The sequence below is a fragment of the Mercurialis annua genome, linkage group LG8 (genome assembly GCF_937616625.2).
Source record: "Mercurialis annua linkage group LG8, ddMerAnnu1.2, whole genome shotgun sequence".
In the NCBI taxonomy this organism is placed as follows: domain Eukaryota; kingdom Viridiplantae; phylum Streptophyta; class Magnoliopsida; order Malpighiales; family Euphorbiaceae; genus Mercurialis; species Mercurialis annua.
This window is the reverse complement of record NC_065577.1, coordinates 37,319,860-37,344,947: the sequence shown is the minus strand read 5'-3', so window position 1 is coordinate 37,344,947 and position 25,088 is coordinate 37,319,860. Positions and strand designations below refer to the sequence as shown.

At 33.4% G+C, this 25,088-nt stretch overlaps 2 protein-coding genes across 3 annotated transcripts in view; one reads left to right on the top strand and one right to left on the bottom strand.

Annotated features, from left to right (window-relative positions):
* The window catches only part of LOC126660242 (protein TONNEAU 1a-like), a 78,948-nt gene that overhangs the window by 22,627 nt on the left and 31,233 nt on the right, over nucleotides 1-25,088 (bottom strand). The window lies entirely within an intron of this gene.
* Nucleotides 855-5,546, top strand: LOC126660240 (uncharacterized protein YKR070W-like). The gene is made up of 12 exons (XM_050353610.2): nucleotides 855-1,028; nucleotides 1,092-1,201; nucleotides 1,802-1,837; nucleotides 1,975-2,048; nucleotides 2,745-2,785; nucleotides 2,886-2,957; nucleotides 3,070-3,247; nucleotides 3,349-3,444; nucleotides 3,706-3,773; nucleotides 4,351-4,558; nucleotides 5,078-5,161; nucleotides 5,341-5,546. The coding sequence occupies exons 1-12, from the start codon at nucleotides 907-909 to the stop codon at nucleotides 5,398-5,400; spliced, it is 1,149 nt and encodes a 382-aa protein (XP_050209567.1). The 5' UTR covers nucleotides 855-906; the 3' UTR covers nucleotides 5,401-5,546.

The following is a 25,088-nucleotide window of genomic DNA, read 5'->3' as shown; positions in this document are numbered from 1 at the left end:
GCTATTGCTTCCATTAAAGTTGCAGACGATCGATTTTTGTTCATTCAAGATGCTTTATAGTGACTGTTTAAAAATAAAATTTTGAAAATTTAAGGTTTTCAAAAATTTATTTGAAATCCAAAATGAAATTTGTTGGCTTTTTTTTTGTTATAAATGTAAATAATGCTCGAACTATGTTTTCGATTTATTTTGTGCCATCAAATTTTTTCTTTCATTTTTAATCACATGTTAGGTTTAATTTGTTGTCTTTATCTTTTTTACATTTGATTTATAATAATGTATTTCAATTTTCAATAACCTTTGTGAGAAAAAAAATTACAAAAATAACATCAAAATGAGACACAATTCATAAAGAGAGAAAAATAAATTAGAGAGAAATTTATGTTTTCTTAGTTCTGAGAGCAGAAGGTGGTATATCTTCAACCTCTGGCTAATAAATTATTTTGTTTCTAGAGACTATGAGTGATTTTAATGAAGTATAGATAATGTAAATTAAATTTTATTATGTCAGTTCTTGATTAATTAAGATTATTTAGCATTTGTTTAAGTTTTAAATTCAAGTTGTTGACGAATTAAAATTTTAATTGGATCATTGAAGCATGTTTATACTGTATCTTCTAATAATATATTATGGTGTCAGAAAATTTCCATCACTTAAATTTATCTTGTTTATTAAATGACTTTTTTTTTTAATTTTTATAAATAATTTAATCTATCTTTTATTTTCATGATTTATAGTGTATTTCAATATTTATTTAAATATAATCTAATAAAATTTTAAATATACTGAATTTACCATGTTAAATTAAACCAATCATGTTATAACACTATTAAAAATATAGCAAAATTATAATATCATAATTAAAATCTCAGACACATTTATCACAATTTCTCTAAAATATTATTATGAGATTGTTACAGAAAACATCATCATTATCAACCCCATTACTGCTCTTTCAATCTCAAGTTCTTCGTTCTTTCTGCCATTTTCAGTCAAATCAGCAGCTGCAGCAAAATAAAATTACTAGGTTTGTTCAAATTTTTATTTCAGAATTATTCATAAACACTACTTTAAAATTGTCATTTTTCAGGTCTTGTAGTTCCTTTGGAATTGCGTTTGACATTGACGGAGTAATTCTTCGCGGCCATGTCCCCATTGGTGGCTCTGCTCAAGCTTTGAAGAGATTGTATGGATACGATGGTAATTTCATGCTCTGCTACTATTCAATTTGTTCAAAATTTATTTATCTTTGTTTTGGGCAGTTTGAAAATTGGATGACTGAAGTGAATGGGGTTGTTTAAAGTATGATTATGGTTTTTGCAGTTGTAGCGATTTAAGCATAATATTTAAAATTTGGTACTTTCATTTTTTTTGGCATTTCACGGTCCAAACTCCAAAGTTATTATTCGATGTCGTTTCGGTCATTAAAAACCGCCAAAACGACATCTTTGGTGAAAAAAGAATGTATTGGTGCTAGAAAATACCAAAAAATAAAATAATTGGACTTTTTTTTTTTACCAAATTTCAAGTTGTGCTTAAATTGCTACAAACTCGAAAAGTTGAGATTTTATATACAAATAACCCTTCAAAATACTCATGGTTGATGCTTGTTTTAAATATAGCATGTTGATCATATGAAACGAAAAAACAAGAAATTAATTACCCTGTTTATGGGATTAATTGTTTTCTTTTATGTAGAATAAATTGTTTTTTGTAATTAAAGAGAATTTCCGTTGACATAGTGTTTGTGTTCTTTTTTTGTTTTCATCTAATCTGAATGCTTAATGTATACTATTACAGGGTCTTTGGAAGTTCCCTTTCTGTTCTTGACGAATGGTAAGTTTCTTGCTATTGTTTTGTTCTTGAACAGTTAAATGCAATAAATCCTGTATGAATAAGAATTCTCCTTTTGATTTATGTTTCAATCCAGGATTAAATTAATAATGGTTTTTTTTATGCTTTTATTTGATTAGGAGGTGGCATTCCAGAATCGAGACGAGCCATGGAGTTGAGTGAAATTCTAGGTGTAAAGATTTTACCTTCTCAGGTTCTCACTGCTTAATGTTTTTGCATATTCTGTTATCCACTAAACTTAGTTTTTGCGTTACTTGGTGTAATTGAGTCGAGACGAATCGAAAGACCATCAAGATCGAGTTCGACTCGACTCTAATATTTAATGCTTGAAACTTGACTCGAACTTGATCGAGTTTCATTTTAAGAGCTTAACTTGGTAGAGTAATTGATACTGGAACTCGAATTATTCGAGTATCTGTATACTTATTTAATATTTTAATTTAATATAAAAATAAAAATAAATGTATTATTATAAATATATATAATTATAATTTATGAAAGATAAAAAACTAAATTAACTAAAATCTATTATGCTTATGAGTTTATCGAGCCGAGTATTTTGATGTTCGAACTTGAATAGGTAATTGACTCGAGTAGCTCAAACTCGAGCTTGACTCAAAATTTTTATTGAGTTGCTTCCGAATATTTTTTGAGTCAATCCCGAGTAGTTTGAGATACAAATTTTAACTAAAAATCTATTATGCTTATGAGTTTATCGAGCCGAGTATTTTGATGCTTGAACTTGAATAGGTATTTGACTCGAGTAGCTCAAACTCGAGCTCGACTCGATATTAATCGAGTTGCTTCCCAATATTTTTCGAGTCAATCCCGAATAGTTCGAGATACTAGTTTTACAATATGACATAGCTGTTCTTTCTTCCTGATACAGATTTTACAAGGTCACTCACCCTTCAAAAATCTGTTGAAGAGGTACGCAGCCAATATTTCTTTGTCGTTGTTATTTTTTAACGGAAATGAATTTTCCATTATTCAAGCTTTAGTATGGGGAACTGCTACTTTCCCCCTGCAGATATGAGAATCAACTCATTATTGCCACCGGAAAAGGGGAACCTGCTTTAGTAATGTCAGAGTACGGTTTCAAGTAAGTCCTGCTGATTGATCTTCATGATGGATGACTGCTTTTTGGGCAACAATTGTTTCTGGTTTTTGCAGCATTTTGATTTAATGGCGGCCTGATGTGCTTCTGTTGGCAGAAACGTTCTTTCATTAGAAGAGTATGCCTCTCTATTCGACAATATCGATCCTGTAGCTCAGTACAAGAAATGGAGTGCTCCCTCTGCAAACACGACAACAAGACGCAATGTTTCTTCTGAAATAGTTAAAGCAGTATTTGTTGTCAGTGATCCTGTAGATTGGGGCAGGGACATTCAGGTGTTTTCTTTGATCTGGTGAACCACTATACTATTATGCTACTCTTTTCATTTTCTCTGGGAACATTTCGTGCTATAAGACTTACTAATGAGTGACATCAGGTTCTGTGTGATGTTTTGAGATCTGGAGGCCTTCCTGGACAGGACAACGGTCACCAGCCTCATCTGTATTTTGCTGCTGATGATCTTGAATATCAGGTTGGCAGCTATACTTATTTTTTTCAGCTTGCTTGTGCTTTGTAGGTCTCTTCATATATGCTTTTTGTCCACTGTTGATACTGCACTCTGGTATTGTAAAATATAGAACTTTATGGACTGACCAATGGTATTTTTTTTATTAGAACCAACACGAGTAGAGTTCTTCTGATTTATTGGAAGAATATATCGGTTCTATTTCTCTTCTCGTTTTTGGTGCTAGATTGAACTTGACATTACTAATTGGCTAATTGCTGAACACAGGCTGCATTTGCTTCTCAACGTCTTGGACTGGGTGCTTTCAGAATTGCATTGGAGAGCATCTTCAACAGGTGAGGTCAGTGTTCCAGTAAAATTTGTTTTTAATTAGAAAGTAATCGGTCTGAGTGGCGGACTACTTATTGTTGTTGCTCATGTAAATGGCATTATGGGGCAACTAATAACCGTGATTTTGATACTTGGTACTTTCGAGATTGTTTCCTTAGTTCACTTCCCAACTTCTTTATAAATGTTCTTTTACTGCAACTTTGGATGGTCTTAGTTCTGCTTAATCTGAACTTTCACCCATATGTCTTCTATTTCAATTTGTGAGTTTGTGGCTCGAATTTGTTGAGTATATGCTTCGATATAGGCATTCGAAGGCTCCGTGATTCTGCAGATTTAACATTCCGAGTTGTGCAAGAATTCTTGATGTAACATTCCTAGTCGTGCAGGAAAATCTGAAGGAGATGAAGAAACAATTTATGGGCATGAATTTTCTTTTTACTCATGTCACATTTCTGCAAATTATAAATCTCGTTACTCCATGTTGACACCGACCTTTCAGATCAAACCGAATTTTGGAGCTAAATAATATCATTGTTTGTCAATTATCTGCACTAAAATCTGTTACGTTTTAACTGTTGGCAGGATTCACCATAATGCTCTAGACTACACAACTTTTGGGAAACCAAATCCATTTGTATTCAACAATGCTGAAGCTGTGTTAAGCCAGCTTCAAAAGTCCTGTCGATCCGAACCTAATTTCAAGAAATGCGGAGGCCCTGAATCCCCTCCTTTGAAAACCCTTTATATGATCGGCGATAATCCTTTAGTCGATATCAAAGGTGCACAACAGGTTCGTCCGTCTTGTACCTTCTCAATGGCTAAAACTTAAAAGCACTCGTTTGATATATTTTAGGGTTAATTCCATAAAAAGTCACGACCTTTACACGAATTTTCATTTTAATCACGACCTTTAAAAATTGCCATATAAAACCATGACCTTTCATATTTTTTCAAATCTATCACCGACTATTTTTCCGGTGAATTTTACCGTTCATTTTTTTGTCAAATCTGCCGGATTATGGTGGCCACGTCATCAAAAATACACCAAAAATTGATTTGGTGATAGATTTGAAAAAAAATGAAAGGTCGTGGTTTTATATGGCAACTTTTAAAAGTCGTGATTAAAATGAAAATTCGTGTAAAGGTCGTGACTTTTTATGGAATTAACCCTATATTTTATATAGTTAAAACACTAATCTAAAAGAAAGAAAAATTCAGAAACCAAAATAGTTAGATTCATAAAAGTTCAGAAACACATGATTTAATATTTCATTCTAGCAATAAACATACTCTCGTATTTGAATTTCAGGCAGGCCATCCTTGGTTTTCCATCTTGACACGAACCGGCGTTTTCCGAGGGGAACATAACCATGCAGAGTTTCCTGCAGATCTGGCAAGTTATATGCTTAATAAGGATAATCCTACTTTGCTGTTAAACCGTTAACTTCTTTTGCAAGTTATATTTTTCTTACAAAAAATAATATCATTTTAATTACAGAAATTATCATTTCTTAATCTGTATGAAATTAATAAGGGACGGATGGAGTAATATGGATGCTTTCAACTTTGCAGGTGGTTGATACTGTTGAAGAGGCAGTTGATTATATTCTGCAAAGGGAGTGCATTTCTTAGTACTAACATGACTGCCGCATTGTTCTTAATCTATTGATTTGAATTGAGTAGTAGTTTTTTGAATGACATTGTGTCAAAAAAAAGAACTACGTTGGTAATGTGTTCAAACCGTACTCATATATGCAGCTGTTTAAATTTTTGGGTCAGAGTTTTGCCTTCCGTAAGGGACCAATCCGGCTCGAGTAGGAATTAGTCTGAATGTGAAAGGCTTAAAGGAGCCGTTTCATAGTTGGAATCCGTTCAGGACACCTCATTGTCAAAAAAAAAAGTTATATACTTTGGTAACCTCTAAAAGATTTTAGTGGGACAATTATTATTAGCATTACACAACTATTAGGGTAATTATTAAAAAATATTTGACTTTTAGTGAATTTATAATTTAATAACATTATTTTAATTTTACAATGTTATGACTAGGGGCGGAAGAACTATATGGCTGAGGTAGCGACTAGACCCGCATTTTTTTTTGCTAAATTCTCCTTCAAGTTTTTTTTTTAAATATAGTTATTTAATTTTAATTTTTATACAATTAGTCCCTTTAAATTTTATTTTGTACAAATTAGCCACCCCATAGTAGAATAATTCCATCCCTGATTATGATCTTTTAAATTTGTTGAAATTTCATATAACTTGATCATTTGAAACTGATGTGTCTATTCAGAAGAGACTCGGTGTAAGTACTATTAATATGATTAGCTATAGATGACCTAGTTGCATGAAGTTGTTAAAATTTGAAAGATCATATAACGCCATGAGAAAGTTTAGAAGATATCATTAAATTATAAATTATGCTAAATATCAAACATTTTTTAGTCATCAAATTATTAGCACACCAGATCCCAAAAGAGAATAATTTTATAAACCATGCTGAGTTTCATAACATTTCTTTTGAAATTAAGTTTCACAAGATTTAAATAAGAATAATATTCCAACAAGAAAAAATATTTAATTGCTAAATCAACATTTCCATATCAATACACCACTAATTCTAAATCAGTAATCTAACTATTTTTTTTATTAAGTTAAAATAAATTAGTGAAAGTTCCTTATCTTCCTTATTCTAGAAATAAGATATTTCTCAAGTATAATAGTTTTATTAAGAAGATGCTTATATTCTCTTTTGAAACAAATGATTTCTTAAGCTTATCTTTAAAAACATAATATATGCATGCTTATTGTCAAATTAAAACTATATTTAACAAAAGTATTTATTCTCTCTTATTGCATCAATATTCTCTTTAAACTTTAATAAATTATGTACGTCATTAGCTTTATTCCTCCATTGGTAGCTTCTAATTCTGTTTTTCTGAAAAAAATAAAAAAGAGCTTCTATAATCATGTTTTTCTTTTTGGCTTAATACGTTTGACTGTCCTTTTACTCGTCAACTTTTATTCAATATATCCTTTATATTCAATTTCACCTTATTTTTATTTATTAATCTCTCAATGAATGGAATTTTCTATGTGTGTTTCAGTTGCCGTTAAAACAAATTTAATAAAGACCTCTTGAACAAAAATGATATTAGTTTAAGAACTTTTAAAACGAGAATGATATAATATGGGAACTCCTACATGAATTTTATTTATAATCTTATATGCGTAAATTTTTATACTATTTATAAAGGTAAGTTAGCACACGCAATTTTTTCTATTAAGGGACTCAATAAATTGGAGAAATAGTTGTACAAGAACTAGGTAAGGTAAATTGAATACGGAGGACCTATTGAACAAAAGTTGAAAAGTATAGAGATGTCTAGATGAGTTAAATCTTTTTTTTAGTTTAACGTTGAGGTGTCATAGACGGGGTTCAACTATAAAACAATAATTTTAAATATTTTACATCCACAACAATCCTCACTTGAGTCGAGTAAGTCCTTTACTAGAGGTAAAGCTCTAACTCCAAATTTTAAATGGTTGTGTATATAAGTACGGTTTGAACTCATGTTAAGTTAGAAAAAAACATTACCAATTCCGATGCGTCTTAAAATCAAATCATATAATGACAGATACATATAAAAAGTAGGGTTAGTTACACATAGAGTTATTATATTTACACTAAATTACAAATTTATCACGGTTTTTAGGAGCAAAAACAAGTAATTATGCCCGCACGGGTTTGGTCTAGTGGTTTAAGTTTCAGCCATCTGGGCGTCAAAGGTCATGGGTTCGAACCCCGGCTACGCCCTTTCTTAATATGGAGTGGTTGACGTTTGATTGCTGGCCATTATAACCCGGAATTACCAGGTATATGGGCTTGCGGGCAGTCTATATTCCGGGATTTGACAATAATATTGAGTTTCGGCTCAATCATAAAAAAAAGCAAGTAATTATTTACCCTGAAAGTCAAATTATACATTTTCATTGTAAATGATCAATAGAATACTTCTCATTAACAAACTCATTATATTCTTTCTCTAATATGAAAAAGTTAAATTATAGAATAAACAAAGAAAAACAACCGGTTTGTAATTGAAATTTATATCTGGCCTGGTCAAAATCAGGCCAAATAAAATTTCCCTTTTAGTTAAAAAAAAGATAGATTTAAAAGTGGTCAGATGTATTCCATACTTTCTTTATTTATGTAAATTCTTCAAATTTATCATATTAAAATTGTATAATTTCTTAAAAAAAATGAGAACATCAATTTCACAATAAATAATGTTGGCTAAAGGCCCTAACTCAAAAACTCATGTTTTGATGATATAATAAAAAAATCTACTTATACTTCTGTCCAGTGTTTGTGAATATATTAGATAATAAAAAATCTAAAAGTTTCATAAAGTTAATGGTATAGAGAGTAAGCTAAACCTAAAAAGACATTTTAGTAATCAAATGGCTAATATATTCTAAAGGAAATATATTAAAAAAGGCAAAAGGCTTACTTTAGTCTTTAAAATCAGAGCGAAAAAATTAATAAAACCCTAAGGTCAAAGGTTGCTCACTTTACCCCATAACGTTGTCCAAACCGGCTCAGAACACACCAAAAATTTAACACCGTCTGTTTTTTAGTTAAATGATGACGTGACATGTATGGAAAAAATTCAAAAACATCCTTAATGTTTAAAATATTTACCAAAATTTATATTTATAAATTTTTTTAACTATTATCACCCTTTTTTTCATTAAATATCAATAATTAAATAATATTTTAAAATAAAATGTTTATTAAACAATCGAAACTCAATTAAACACGTCGAAACCTAATTAAACAAATTGAAATCCAATTAAATAAATTGATCGCCGAAAAATTCATTCAAAAATTAAATAAATAATAATTTATTTTTTACGAATATAAATTTACTTTAATTGGAGATACGACCACTAATCCATCGCCGAAAAACGTCTAAAACTAATTTTTTTTTTAAATCCCGGAGACCCCCATGCAGACCCACCGTGGTGGGTCTGCTCTAAAAAAGAGCACAACCACCGTGTGGTGGGTCAGCTCTTTAATAGAGCAGACCCACTGTGTGGTGGTTCTGCTCTAAAATAGAGCAGCCCACCACGGTGTCTGCTCTAAAAAAGAGCAGAACCACCGTGTGGTGGTTCTGCTCTAAAATAGAGCAGACCCACCGTAGTAGTGGGTCTGCTCTATTTTAGAGCTGACCCACCACTTTATTTAGAGCAGACCCACCACGGTGGTCTGCTCTTTTTTAGAGCAGACCCAACACGGTGGTCTGCTCCGGTTTCGAGCAGACCCACCGACGGTGGGTCTGACGGATCGTTCGGTTTTTAGAATTAAAAAATAAATAAAATATTGTTTTTGTTTATTAATTTTTTTAATTTTTTTATTTTGTTCGGAATATTTCTTTCTAAAAATTACAAAGGTGGTATCCGGCGGATGAGTGTTTGATTTAATAGGTTTAAATTGAATTTTGATTGGTTTTATTGAATTTTGAAGCGTTTAATTATATTTCGAAGTGTTTAATTGGGTTTCGATTGTTTCAATAAATGTTTTGATTTTAAATATTATTTAATTATATATATTTAAATGAAAAAGAGGGTGAAAATAGTTAAAACAAATTATAAATTTAAAATTGGTAAATATTTTAAACATTAAGGATGTTTTTGAAAATTTTCCCTAAGGGCCACATCATCAGTTAGACGGAACAAACTAACGGTGGTGCGATTTGAGCCAGTTTGGAGAACGTTAGGGGGTAAAGTGTGCAACCTTAAAACCTTAGATTCTTATTAATTTTTTCGCTCTCACCTTAGGGGCTAAAATGAGCCTTTTGCCATCAAAAAACAATGTCATCTATATATGGAGAATATAAACAATGAAAGTCCCCTAATATAATAAAAAAGGCTTAATACATAGTTTGACCCCTGAACTTGTACCCTTTTACCCATCTAACCTCTAAACTTAACGTCTCACCTATCGAACCTCTGAACTTGTTAAATAATCCGATTTGACCCCTGAACTTGATAAATTTGTAAATATTGAACCCTTCGTGTCCACCTGTCACTTGAAACATTCTAGAATAAATTGTGTACGGAGGGGTTCAATGTTTAAGTATTTATCAAGTTCGGGGGTCAAATCGGATTATTTAACAAGTTCAGGGGTTCGATAGGTGAGACGTTAAGTTTAGAGGTTAGATGGGTAAAAGGGTACAAGTTCAGGGGTCAAACTATGTATTCAGCCTAATAAAAAACAATGTCATCCATGGCCACCTTTAAATATACATATATATAACCTTATACAATCGTTTAATTTAAAATTTTACCAAATCAAATTAAATCATTCTCATCTTTATACTGGTGTACGTATACTATAATCAATTTACATTAATACATTGTAGGAGTAATATTATAAAATTTCATAAACTATATATATTTTTTCAATTTAATCACGAACTTTAAAACGTTTCAATTGTATGAATAAACTTTTATTTTGTTTCAATTCCATACACGAGGTCATAATATGAAGATTTGACTGCAAAATAATGATATCCACCTAAACAAAATCATACCAATGAATGAGTATCACGTCAGCATATGCATTGAATTAGGAATAAATGAAACGTCATGCATACAATTGAGACGTTTTAAAGTTTGTAATTAAATTGAAAAAACGGGTATAGTTTATAAATTTATTTAGCATTATCCCTATATTTTATACCGGCTCGGCTTTGTTATTAGATTTTTAATATTTAGTTTTTTGTATTTTTTTCTTGAACAGCTATATCATTTTATAAGTAAAGAAAATATAAATTATAAAAATAGGATCAATTTATCTATCTACTTAAACCAGCAAAATTATCTAGCTAGTATTAATTTTTCTCTCAAAATTATAATTTTACAAGCACTAAAAACATAAAAATTATACTTTATTGCTAGCCACTAACCAATATTTTTCTTGGTAGGTAGCAAAAATCAAAACATGGAAAATTTTAGTAACTAAAGGCAACAAAAATTGACAGATCGAATAGTGAAAAGAATTAGTGGTTTATATCATAATCCAATTTTAAACCCATGATTTTTTTTCATATCATAACTTGCATGCCAAGCAAGAGCAACAGAACATAGCAAAATTGAGCTTCGAAAAAGAAGTAAATTAGCGGACAGTTAATAAATTTAAATAATTATTAAGTGATTTATGAGCTAAATTACAACAATTTAATAACAAATAACAGAAAATTCAGTGGATGATAATTGTATGATTTTACACTCAAAAATTATTTAAGGTACGCAGAGAGAATTAATTAGTTAACCCTAATCAACATTATTCATTTCCCTGCAAAAATGGATACTAAATGGGTTCACTTATTCTCTCTAGTTATCCTTCTAGCAACTCATTACTACCAAGTTCTCGCATCTCCGCCGGCCGCTTCACCATCAACGACACCAATTCCAAAAGCTCTTCCACCGCAGCAGGCGACACCCATTGCGAAGGCTCAACCACCGCAAGTGGGAGGGCCGGTTACAACGCAACCTATCGAAAAAGGGAAAAAACAACCTCCAAAAGGCGAACAAACCCTAGGGATGTGCTTCAGATTCACAGTACATGTCATTAATGGCATGAGCAATAACAACAATCGATTATCACTCCATTGTTGGTCTCGAGATCACGATCTAGGTTTTCGCGATCTGTTCATCGGAGGAGATTACCAATTCTTTTTCGGATTGGATATATTTAGAGGAACTAGATTCACTTGTACTATGAAATGGGGGTGGAAAAATCGACAAATTCCTGTGTTTAGAGATGATGTTGAAGCATATTCGTGTTGTTCGTTAAGTCGAAGTTGCTTTTGGCGAGCTCAAGATGATGGTATTTATTTTAGTAATAATAATCTAGATTACATAAAACATATAGATTGGTAGGAGGGGGATGCATATTAATTGCGGCAAAATAATTTTATATATTCATAATTTAAATTATTGTTTAAATATATAAATATGTTAAAAGAGTTAATCGTCTTATCTGTTAATTTTACAAACTAAGATAATTATATCTATAATGTTTTGGATCCAACGTAAATTGCTTATACAAATTTACTAATTAGTTCAGTTAGAAAAAAATTAGAAGCTTTATATTCAATTTCAACTAAAATTGTAAAACTATTTTTTTTATTTATCAAGTCTTCAATGGACAAAATTCTCCATATGTATAGTGTTTAAATTGCTGTTATCACGAGGCTACAAATGACATTTTGAAAAAAAATGGTATGGTATAAAGACTTAAAAAAATAAAAATTGTATAATATGAGAACTCCTACATGAATTTTATTTATATTTTTGTATGCATAATTTTTCAAACTATTAAAAGTTATATAAAGCATTCCAAAATAATAATATGCATCATTTTAAAGCTGTTTAATATTTTTTATTCAACTAATATCACACACAAAGATCTAATCATGTGTAATACCCCAAAATATTTAATTATCTAATTGGACCACGTGTCCAGTTTTGATTCGCCAGAGTGGCGATATCAGAAGAATTTCTAAAAGAGATAAAGTAAAGAAATTTCAAGTAGGTCGGTTTTGAGAAACTAATTATGTGAAATTTAGGTTATATTTCAATTCTAAAATTAGAATTGAAATTAAAAGGAAAAATGTCAAGAAAAGTCCAAAATAAAGTACAGGGACCAAAGTGGTAATTTAGCCACTTTGTGTCGAGAATAGAAATATTGGATTTTGATGGGAAAGTGCTAATATCGAGTTTCGTATTATTTATCGGATATAAATAATACGTATAAGTTGTAATAAAAAGATTTAACGATTTAGTTATGGACTAAATCGTACGAAAGAAAAGTTTAAAGGATAAATGATAATAAACAAAAAGAACAAGGATCAAAGTGACACTTTAGCCATTCAATATAAGAAAGAAAGATTGAATCAGAGGAACAGAAGGAAGCTTCGAGAGAAATTGAGAGAAATCTCCGAATACGATCGTTTCGCCGCCGTTTCTCCGTTCGACGTCCGATTCGCGTGATTTTCGCGGCAATCTCTTCGGAATTCAGTCCCCTATCTTTCTCGAGCATTAAAGCAAGGTAAGTTGAACGTTTTCATGGTGATAAATGGATAATAGTTGGCTGTTTTACGTTGTGCTGTTTCGGTTCGAATCGGATTCACGTAAAACATGTTAAAATTGATGTTTTTGAACGTTTTGGAGTTGGGTTTTAAGGTTTAGGCGTATTTAAGCATGTCGGGATGGTTTTGGATGGATTACGGTGTAAAAATCGACGTTTGAGGACTGAAAACGGGTGCCTCACGACGCGAGGCCAAGGTCTCGCGACGCGAGGCCAAGGTCTCGCGACGCGAGGCCAAGGTCTCGCGACGCGAGGCCAAGGTCTCGCGACGCGAGGCCAAGGTCTCGCGACGCGAGGCCAAGTCTCACGACGTGAGACTGACTCTCACGTCGTGAGACCTTCTCTCACGACGTGAGAGAAGCTAGGCACGATGTGCCTAGCCGTCGCCGACCCCCATTGGTCATGTTGAGGTCCGACACGACCTAGCTCGACCCATACACGTTATGTGGACTCCGAAAACATATGAAACGAGCAACAAACTTAACGATTAGTAATATATCTCGAAAGGTGTTAAACGTATATGGGATATTGATTAACGCTTAACAAGATATGAATCGTTTTACAAAGTAAAAGAATGATAACTTAGGGTTTAAGTTTATAAGGTTCACTTTTAGGTACTAAACGCGTATTTGACTTATTAATGTGTCAGACGCGTCAGCAAGCAGTGAGGGCACCAGACGAGGTCTAGTGCGAGCACATCATTACATAAATCACTTCATTGATTGGATAGCGGTCACTGTGAGTTGCATTTTACTTTCGTGTATTATATATATATAAAGTTATTTTGTATAGATATATATACTGTTTATACGCATCGCATTATATATAATTGATTGGATGTTATATGTTTATTTAATTTCTATATGCGAGAACTAGTATGCGATCCGAAGAAACTAGCTACCTATTGGGTGTCAATAGGCTGTGTGATCACCAATATCGAGTCAGTCTAGTGTGTTTGCATTGAGAAATGATTGGATATGTATGATATGATATGAATTCGATACGCAGAGTGAACTCGGCTACGGTGTAGCCTGAAAGTCCCCGTATCTAGTGGCTGGGCCACCAGCGAGTTGGACTCGCAATTGATATTTATGATTGGGTTGAACGATATATGATTATTCGAGAGATGTGTCGCATGTTAGGATATTAGTTTCGTACGGATCAAATACATGTTTATATATTTTATATTATTGTTTTCTTGAGATGCGATGCTATGTTTTTAAATTAATACCGTTAGTAAAATGCAACCTCACTCAGTATTTTCCCAAATACTGACCCCTCACCTTTAATGTTTTCAGGTACTTAGTATGTGGACCTAGCTAGAGGCCAATTTTGAAGTCCAGAAGTCAGCTGTGTATGTGTAGTATCTGACTTCTGTGAATGCTGCAGTAGTGGTCCCGCGTTGACAGAGTCATAGCCTAGACAGCAGTACACATTGAGTGTACATATTACTTGCTGTCCAGTTTATATGTTTTTGTAAGCTACGTGTTTTATATATTGTGCACGGCACTAGGTGCCAGTGATATGTTGGATACACTAACTAATTTATATAGTACCGCGAGGCCAGTTCGTACGAGGCACGGTAACTAGAGCCCGCGAGGATAACAGAACACTTAGTGTAAAGGTTTGTGTATACATGTTATGTATACTTGCTTCTGTTGCTTTAGGTTATTTGTTTACTATTTGCGAAAAATTAATAGTGATTTAAGGCTTGCTACGGGTTCCGGAGCTACCACTCCCGTTCCCTAGCGCCGGTTGCGGCTCAATATTTATGGTCGTGACAATGTTGGTATCAGAGCAGTTGGTCCAGTTACCACTGCTAGTTTGTTTTGGATGTCTGTCTGAATTGTGAAACTCTGTCAGTAAGTAAACCTAGGAACTACTGCAGCAAGAGAGTCAAACCTTAGTTGTTTGCATTTGATTGATATGTGCATTATTAGTAGAATGTTATATAGCGCGCGTGAACTCAGATAGTTAAGCGAATAAAGTGATTAATGTTTGCAAATGCGAACTGCTAAGGCAATTAAGTGTGTATTGCTCGTGTAAGGAATATTAGGTGATTGAAAGTTTAATGTTTGTGATGCCTTATGAGATGATAATGAAGTTAAGCAAGGAAAAAGGGGGCTCAGATGGTTGTTGACGTTTGGAACTGTTTCCTTTCAGCATGTCTGGGCAGAACGGAGCTCAGTCACATGCTGCAGAGAAACGGAGGAAGCGCCTCCTATTTATCAAAATGGATTTCACAACGAAGTAGGCGGACCATCTGAAGTCCACCAGAAATGATTCCACATAGACATTGGGAGATCATCTGAGATATATTAGAATGGTTTCATGTCAGTATCAAACTTTGGTAGTTCTTCTAGGGTTGGAGGTAGAACTCACTCGCTTGAAATGGAGCCCAGTGAGGGAAGTTAGGAAGATCCAGAGGAGGATCTAGAGGAAGAATCAGAAGAAGTTCCTCAAGAGGAGGACTTTGAAGAAGAAGAGTTATCAGATGAGTCAGACGTCGAGGAGTATCGGAGTGAACATTTCTAGTCCACTGTGCGGAGATACCGCAATTTGAGAGAGGATACAGAGATAGCTAAAGGTCGGGGGCATGTGGTTTTGAATCAGGTTAGGAGGCAAATGCGTTCCTTTTCTAAAGGAATACTACCAGTGGGACTGTATTCCTCTGACTTTCTGCGCATGGACAAAAGAGTTCCAGACCTTAATGAAGATAATAGGACGATTAACTGTAGATACGTTAGGGGTTTGGAACTCGAGTTTGATGAGCTATATGAGTATGTTCATGAGCACTTTGGGACGCTCACTATGATGGCCCGTAAGATCGAGGCTGACCGCGAGTGGGATGGCAATCCTGTTCGACCCTACTTTTTCAGACGTGTGTTCTATCCAGATTATACTAGTTGATCCTCTGGTATTAGGACTAAACCCTACTCTGTGCATAGAGGTGGAGGCAACTCCAGTAGAAGAGTTAAGGGTCGACACATTGGAATAGTTATTAGGAAACCTAGCGTTCCACATCAGGCACCCTTAGGTATAAATGATTAATATGCTTTGAGTATTTGTGTTTATATGTTGCATTGTTGTGTATATGTTTACTGCATGCATGATAGAGCATAACGAGTAGAATGTACCTATAGGATAATACCTCAGATAGGTAGGGCCTATAGGAAGCGATATTAACAAACACGTGCTTAAAAAAAAATGAATATATAAATATAATTTACAAAAAACAATAATATAATAAACGATAAATAGTACATTTATCGCGAACGTAATTCCTGTATTACGTTCTAGAAGTTGTGAAGAAAGAGATGGGTTACCAACAAGGAATCGATGTGAAACATCGGTCCCTGCGTTTGTATAGGACATGGTACAGAGTGTTAAAGAAGTGGTTGTGGTGATTACAGCAGTAGAAAATGTTGAATTAAATTAAGTTATCGGAGATATGGAGAAATAATTGATGTGATAGGAGAATAGTCAGGAAAATGACAGAAGGTGACAGCAATACAAAAATTAAAATGTACCCAATAATAACAGAGAAAGCCGTTAATAGTCGCAGAGTGTACAATCTGGAGTAAACTTATGTTTTATGAAAAGTATGAAGAATTTTTAAGATCTTTTTTTCAAAGTACGATTGTGCTCAGACATCGCATATGACATTGCATAATCATGATAGGAATGCATAAGGAAATGATTTTCAAAATATAGATCACGCATCATATCTTTACAATGATAAAGAAAATGCGACCTCGAGCAACTCTTTGGTGATGAGAGGTGTCATCACTCTGAGCTACAATTGTACTAATGATTTCAAACGATTTATAAAAAGTGATTTAAAAGAGCTGGCCAGCCAAAGAATGTTTTGAAATCTTTTGTTATTAAGTGAACTCAGATGTGAAACTCTGCGACGGATAATAAAATGTTCTTAGTAAATAAGAATAAAATTTAAAAGCAAATCCCAATAACAGAATAAAGCCCTGTTAATGATAATTGCAATAATGTTAAGGGAGCTACAATAAAATGTGAACGAGGAGTTATTGCCGGAGAGCGAACGCAGTCAAGATGCAATGCGCTGGCAATATTTAAGGATATAGTAATTATCCTTATGATAAAATAAAGGATGAAATGACGGAGAGTCATGTTAGACGAAAGAAACGTAACAAATACGCAAGGATGAAGAGTATAAGGATTATTCCTATGGTGAAATAAGTAACGTAGCGAACGAGAAATATACTAGAGAAAGGAAATTAAAAATAAAAGGGACGAAAAGACGATAATATGAGTGATGAACATGAAGTGATATTTAAAGGATATAACTTTATCAATATCAGTGTTCGAAGATACAGAAGTAGAAAGAGAAAGGATACAAAATGATGAAGCAGACGATTTTGCAAAATGTGAAGGTGATTTTGCAAGATATGAAAGTTAAGAATTTGATAGATCAAGAGAGATAATGATGCTATATGACTGATATTAAGTGAAGTCACTAATATCTACATTAAGAGCTATAGATTGCGTTAACTGAAAGGAGAAAAGTTAAGTTGTAAAATTCTAGTATAAGGAGAAAGGCACACGTATAGGCATACGTGTCAGTAAATATAAGAATTGTGGATAATATGAAAGAAAGTATAATGAGGAAAATCATATACCCTTAAGATTTAGTAAGATGAATAGAGGAGAAAGTTCTAGAAATACGTCAGAAGGATCATCAGAATAGAACAATAATAATGGAGCTATTATAAACGGAGAAAAGACGTAATAAATACAGTAAGTAAAGGATAAGATGATACTTCATTGCTATTAAACAGATAGGAGTGAACTGTATCTAAGGAGTCGTGATGTCACAAGAACGAGAAATGATGCTAGTACAGAGAAATCAAGTTATTTAAAAAGAATAATTAGAATCATGATATAAGTGCTAAGGAAACACTTCGAGAAGAAGATGAAAGACAGAATAAGGACAAACTAAGAAATGATCGTAATTAGTATTACGATGATACCTTGAAGAATGAGAATAAAGTTACGAAACTATTCGAAAGTAAGAAGAAGAAGAAGTATAAGAAGAGAGAGGAAGTTGATTATATAATAAGAAGGAATGACGATTAAGAAAGCAAATAAGTTATTAAGGATTTACTGAATCAGTTAAAGATGAAGTTAATTAAATGTTAAAGATAAGAAAGAAGTTAAGTGAAAGTTAATTAACGAGAAAGATTCTCGAAACAGTTAAATGGTAAAGAAACATATGAGATTCTTATGAGGTTATCATGAATAGGAAACTGTGACGTAAAGGAAGAACATCGTTGACTAAAAAGTCAATAAGAGATTTGAGGCGAACCTCAAAGGAGCAACTAGAAAGTAGTGAAGAGGATAAGAATACGAATAGTACTAGTAAACAAGGACAACTGTATAAGCTATATAATCAAAGGTAACGTGAAATGCAACGTTTAAGACAATGGTAAAGGACGAAGGATCACGACCAACAGAGCAACGTGAAATTCACGATTGCTTAAATAAGCAAAGAAAGGATAAATTGAAGATAGTAAAAGATGTATCAGACCCAACTACGTTAAGAAACAACATGTGTGATAAGCAAGGTACAATTTGAAAAAGATTAGCTAATAAGGAATGAGATGTTTGATGACAGTAAAGAGATAGTGAATGTGTTAGACGTAAAGCAAGTTGAAGAAGATTGAATGATAAAAAAAAAAAACAAAGTGTCAGACAATGATAGCAAGGAGTGAGAAATGACAAGAACTAGCTAAGAAAGGAAAGTGATAACTACAGACGATAGGAAAGATCATAACTACAAGTTATGATTACAAGAGAAAATATTCATAGGATTATGCATAAAGTAAGTACCTTATTAAAGATGGAGTCAACACGTCGTGACCATTCACGTATAAAGGAGACGAGTAGCAACCCTACGGTTACTAAGAATGAAATGATGAAACGAGAAAATATTAGATTATGATTAGCGGCAACCAGGTAGCAATGACGCAAGGACTACGATATCAAGAATACGTCCAAGGACCAAACTATTTCGGGAAAGATAACAGATGAGACGAAAGTACCAGTAAGAGAATTCTCAACGACGTAGCAGCAAACAGCTATCAAGAGTTGAATAGACAATCGATTAGCAATAAGTATGAAATTATAGCTGTGCATGGAAAAGCTGCGATCAAAACCTATTAATGGACGTCAAGGAAACTATAAGGATAAGTTAAGATCCCAAGAAGATTTATGAAAATTCGAGGACGAATTTTTATAAGGGGGGAAGAATGTAATACCCCAAAATATTTAATTATCTAATTGGACCACGTGTCCAGTTTTGATTCGCCAGAGTGGCGATATCAGAAGAATTTCTAAAAGAGATAAAGTAAAGAAATTTCAAGTAGGTCGGTTTTGAGAAACTAATTATGTGAAATTTAGGTTATATTTCAATTCTAAAATTAGAATTGAAATTAAAAGGAAAAATGTCAAGAAAAGTCCAAAATAAAGTACAGGGACCAAAGTGGTAATTTAGCCACTTTGTGTCGAGAATAGAAATATTGGATTTTGACGGGAAAGTGCTAATATCGAGTTTCGTATTATTTATCGGATATAAATAATACGTATAAGTTGTAATAAAAAGATTTAACGATTTAGTTATGGACTAAATCGTACGAAAGAAAAGTTTAAAGGATAAATGATAATAAACAAAAAGAACAAGGATCAAAGTGACACTTTAGCCATTCAATATAAGAAAGAAAGATTGAATCAGAGGAACAGAAGGAAGCTTCGAGAGAAATTGAGAGAAATCTCCGAATACGATCGTTTCGCCGCCGTTTCTCCGTTCGACGTCCGATTCGCGTGATTTTCGCGGCAATCTCTTCGGAATTCAGTCCCCTATCTTTCCCGAGCATTAAAGCAAGGTAAGTTGAACGTTTTCATGGTGATAAATGGATAATAGTTGGCTGTTTTACGTTGTGCCGTTTCGGTTCGAATCGGATTCACGCAAAACATGTTAAAATTGATGTTTTTGAACGTTTTGGAGTTGGGTTTTAAGGTTTAGGCGTATTTAAGCATGTCGGGATGGTTTTGGATGGATTACGGTGTAAAAATCGACGTTTGAGGACTGAAAACGGGTGCCTCACGTCGTGAGACATTGTCTCACGACGTGAGACACGTCTCGCGACGCGAGGCCAAGGTCTCGCGACGCGAGGCCAAGTCTCACGACGTGAGACTGACTCTCACGTCGTGAGACCTTCTCTCACAACGTGAGAGAAGCTAGGCACGATGTGCCTAGCCGTCGCCGACCCCCATTGGTCATGTTGAGGTCCGACACGACCTAGCTCGACCCATAAACGTTATGTGGACTCCGAAAACATATGAAACGAGCAACAAACTTAACGATTAGTAATATATCTCGAAAGGTGTTAAACGTATATGGGATATTGATTAACGCTTAACAAGATATGAATCATTTTACAAAGTAAAAGAATGATAACTTAGGGTTTAAGTTTATAAGGTTCACTTTTAGGTACTAAACGCGTATTTGACTTATTAATGTGTCAGACGCGTCAGCAAGCAGTGAGGGCACCAGACGAGGTCTAGTGCGAGCACATCATTACATAAATCACTTCATTGATTGGATAGCGGTCACTGTGAGTTGCATTTTACTTTTGTGTATTATATATATATAAAGTTATTTTGTATAGATATATATACTGTTTATACGCATCGCATTATATATAATTGATTGGATGTTATATGTTTATTTAATTTCTATATGCGAGAACTAGTATGCGATCCGAAGAAACTAGCTACCTATTGGGTGTCAATAGGCTGTGTGATCACCAGTATCGAGTCAGTCTAGTGTGTTTGCATTGAGAAATAATTGGATATGTATGATATGATATGAATTCGATACGCAGAGTGAACTCGGCTACGGTGTAGCCTGGAAGTCCCCGTATCTAGTGGCTGGGCCACCAGCGAGTTGGACTCGCAATTGATATTTATGATTGGGTTGAACGATATATGATTATTCGAGAGATGTGTCGCATGCTAGGATATTAGTTTCGTACGGATCAAATACATGTTTATATATTTTATATTATTGTTTTCTTGAGATGCGATGCTATGTTTTTAAATTAATACCGTTAGTAAAATGCAACCTCACTCAGTATTTTCCCAAATACTGACCCCTCACCTTTAATGTTTTCAGGTACTTAGTATGTGGACCTAGCTAGAGGCCAATTTTGAAGTCCAGAAGTCAGCTGTGTATGTGTAGTATCTGACTTCTGTGAATGCTGCAGTAGTGGTCCCGCGTTGACAGAGTCATAGCCTAGACAGCAGTACACATTGAGTGTACATATTACTTGCTGTCCAGTTTATATGTTTTTGTAAGCTACCTGTTTTATATATTGTGCACGACACTAGGTGCCAGTGATATGTTGGATACACTAACTAATTTATATAGTACCGCGAGGCCAGTTCGTACGAGGCACGGTAACTAGAGCCCGCGAGGATAACAGAACAGTTAGTGTAAAGGTTTGTGTATACATGTTATGTATACTTGCTTCTGTTGCTTTAGGTTATTTGTTTACTATTTGCGAAAAATTAATAGTGATTTAAGGCTTGCTACGGGTTCCGGAGCTACCACTCCCGTTCCCTAGCGCCGGTTGCGGCTCAATATTTTGGGTCGTGACATCATGCAATAACAAGCAACATATAAAAAGTAGGGCTGGTTATATATAAGATTATTATAATTATATTAAATTACAATTTTATAACGACTTATTGGAGCAAACGCAAGTAATTATTTGCTTTGAAAGTCAAATTATACATTTTCAATGTAAATGATCAACAAAATACTTCTCATTAACACACTCATAATGTTCTTTCTCTAATATGTAAAAATTTAATTATGAAATAAACAAAGAAAAACAGCCGAACCATAATAACACTAGTCTTCCTTTCTTACACCTTTTAGAGTTATTATTATATAAAATCATCATATTTCCACTAACTTGTAATTCAGTTATGAATTTTAAAAATTATCAGTTTCGTTCAGCATCTTTTAATTTTTGTTATATTTATATTACCGTTCAACAATCACAATCTTTATTTTATTAGACAATTATAAATTTTTGAAATTATATCAATTACTTGTGACATTCGATTTGTCATTTTATGTCATCCTTTGTTCGTCACACTAGCTACAAATTGTTGTATTATGAATGGTACACTACCACATAAGTCACTTTCAGCAACACTAACATAGCAACACTATCAATACTGTTGCAATAGTACATATAAGGCAACAGAAAGGTTACGGTTAAAAACCGTTGCACAGAAATTAACAAAATTCTGAAATTTATAACATAAGGCAACATATATGAAAAACAGTTGCATTAGCTTAAGAATATGTAACAGTTTGATTGAATCTAGCAACACTTTTAAAATGTTGCTTTTTATTACGTTATACCAAATTATATGTGTTTAACTATATGAAAAAATCATTTTGCAAATCTAATTTGAATGTTAATTTGAATAATCTTTAATCAAGTGAAATATAATATGTGTTGATGGATTTTGTTATATAGTATTGAGTTGGACTGGTCACTCAACACATAATTAATTGTTAATATGTTAATTAAGTACTGTAAATGCGCCAAAATGAATGTTAAAAAGGCAATAAACTCAAAAATAATAAAATGGTCAAAAGAACTTCCAATCATTTAGGCCTATTTCATTTTCATTTTCAGATGAAAGTTTCTCTCGCCGTTTAGGCCAAATAGTTTATGTTTTTCAATTTCATTTTCAGGTGAAAGTTTCTCTCGTCGTTTCTCTTCGCCATAGCCATTTCTTTGCCGTCTCTCTTCTCTATTAATCTCAGGTAATCTCCATCGCCATCTCTTTGCCGATTCTCTTCGTCATAGACATCTCTTAACCAATTTTAATTTGAATTCTCTCTTATTTTCGTTGCTCTTTTCAATTTCTAGGGTTTACTGATAATTTGAAGATCTCTTCAATATCTTCACATGCTAAGTAAGTATAATTTCAACTATAGTTTGTATATATGTTAGGGTTTACTGTTTGAATAATTTTGTTATGTTCATGTGGTTAGATTTTGATATGGAGTTTGTGTGGTTAAGACTAAAATATAACAATTAGATAAGATAGTACTTCTCTGGCTTTGAAATGGAAACTTTATATTTTCTTGTTCTTCATTTTCTTACTTTACAAAATCCTTTAGCATTATTACATAGTCAAATTTTATCACTCAAATTTGGTTGTGGTTCTGTTTTTTTTTTCTGATGTGTAATGTCATGATGAGCAAAACAGTAAGCCATGGAAATAATTGGCTAGAAAGAGGAAGAGCAGAGGATTAGCAATGGCAACGGTTTTTGTACATTATGCAACAGTTATCTACTGTTGCCGAAAGTGACTTATGTGGTAGTGGTAATACAATTACGAAAAAAAATAAAAGGTGATGAATCAAATTAATAATTTTAAAAACAATGATAGAATTTTAATTTAGGATAAATATAGTGATTTTTATGTAATTAACCTTATAATTTATTATACTTTTAGTATACTATTAATATAATTTATAACTTAGTGTATTGTTAATATTGTTAGGGTTATGTTTTATTCATAAAAAAAACATTATTTCTACCATTAATTGCTTCAAATAGCAAATCTTTCTCATCAAATTAAACAGCATGAATTTTTTGGTTCAATAATCTTTGAAACGACTTAAATATATAATTATGTTTGCACCTTACAGACAAACCATTATCATTAACTCTGAAATCACATTTTAATAAATTAATGGATATTTTTGAGAAACAAATTAAAAAAATGACTTTAAATTTAACTTAAACAAAATAAAAGTTCTAATATGACCAAATATTGAAATTGAAATATTAATTATTACAATATCCTTTTAATGGGCAATGTGTTAAAGAAATACTTATCTTTTAGCTCTTCTTTTACTATATCAAGTTCTTATAAAATCGCCAATTTTATCTAAATCACTATTAGTATACAGGCGATTTGCGACGGACTTTAACGACGGACAGAAAATCCGTTGCTAAATCCACATATTAGCGACGGATTTAGCGACCGATAACACAGCCGTCGCTAAATCGTCAAAAAGTGTGGCGGGAGAGTGCCCGCCATTTTAGCGACGGACTATATACTTATAAGTACTAAATTGGTCTCTCTTTTTTTCGGATAAATGGTAATTATATTAGCACACCCTCAAAGTCGCGGGCGGCAAAAGAGTGACAAAAGATCAACTAAGCATAATTACAGAAAAAATATATAGAACGGAAAACATCATTTCCCATGTAAAGGAAGCTATGATTTCTAGCCCGATGAAAATCCACCACCTTGCAAACACTTTGAAAGACCAAACTGTGGATACTAACGGAGGTGTTGTTGAAGACGCGATTATTCTGAGCTTTTCATATGTGCCAAACTCCAAAATACCAAATAAGTTTCCAAATAATGCGATGCCTACCCGTAGCTAGGGAATTCCACTGCAAGAAGAAATTGTCAAGAGAAAAGGGAGTCGCCCAATTAATCTCACAATTAGACAGAATATGAGTCCAGAATTTCCATGCAAACTTGCAGTGAAGAATGATATGAATGGCCGATTCATCCGTATAGCATAAAGAACAACGGGATTGATCCGCATGAAGAACACCACGATTAACGAAAGTCACATTAGCTGAGATTTGGTCTCTGGCAAGTAACCAGACGAAAAATTAGATTCGTGGAGGAAGAGTTTCCTTCCAAATAAAATGAGCCAAAAGACAACCAGACCTGAATTCTTTCGTTGATCATAGGAGGCAGCAGTTGAGCCATAGAAGCCACCGTGAAAGACCTGTTATCCCCCTATAAAAACCCATCTGAACTGTGCTGTAAATTGGCGAGCTGAGGAAGCAAAGTCTGGAGCTGCGCAAACTGTTCTTGTTCACCAATCTTGTCACGACCCGAAATCTCGAGCCGAGACCGGCGCTAAGGAACGGGAGTGGTTGCTCCGGAACCCGTAGCAAGCCTAAAAACGAGTAAATTGTTTTCACAAATCAAACACAAAATTATGCACAAAACGCTTTCGAGAAAATATCGTAAAAAATATTTCATAATCGTCGAAAACGTTCTT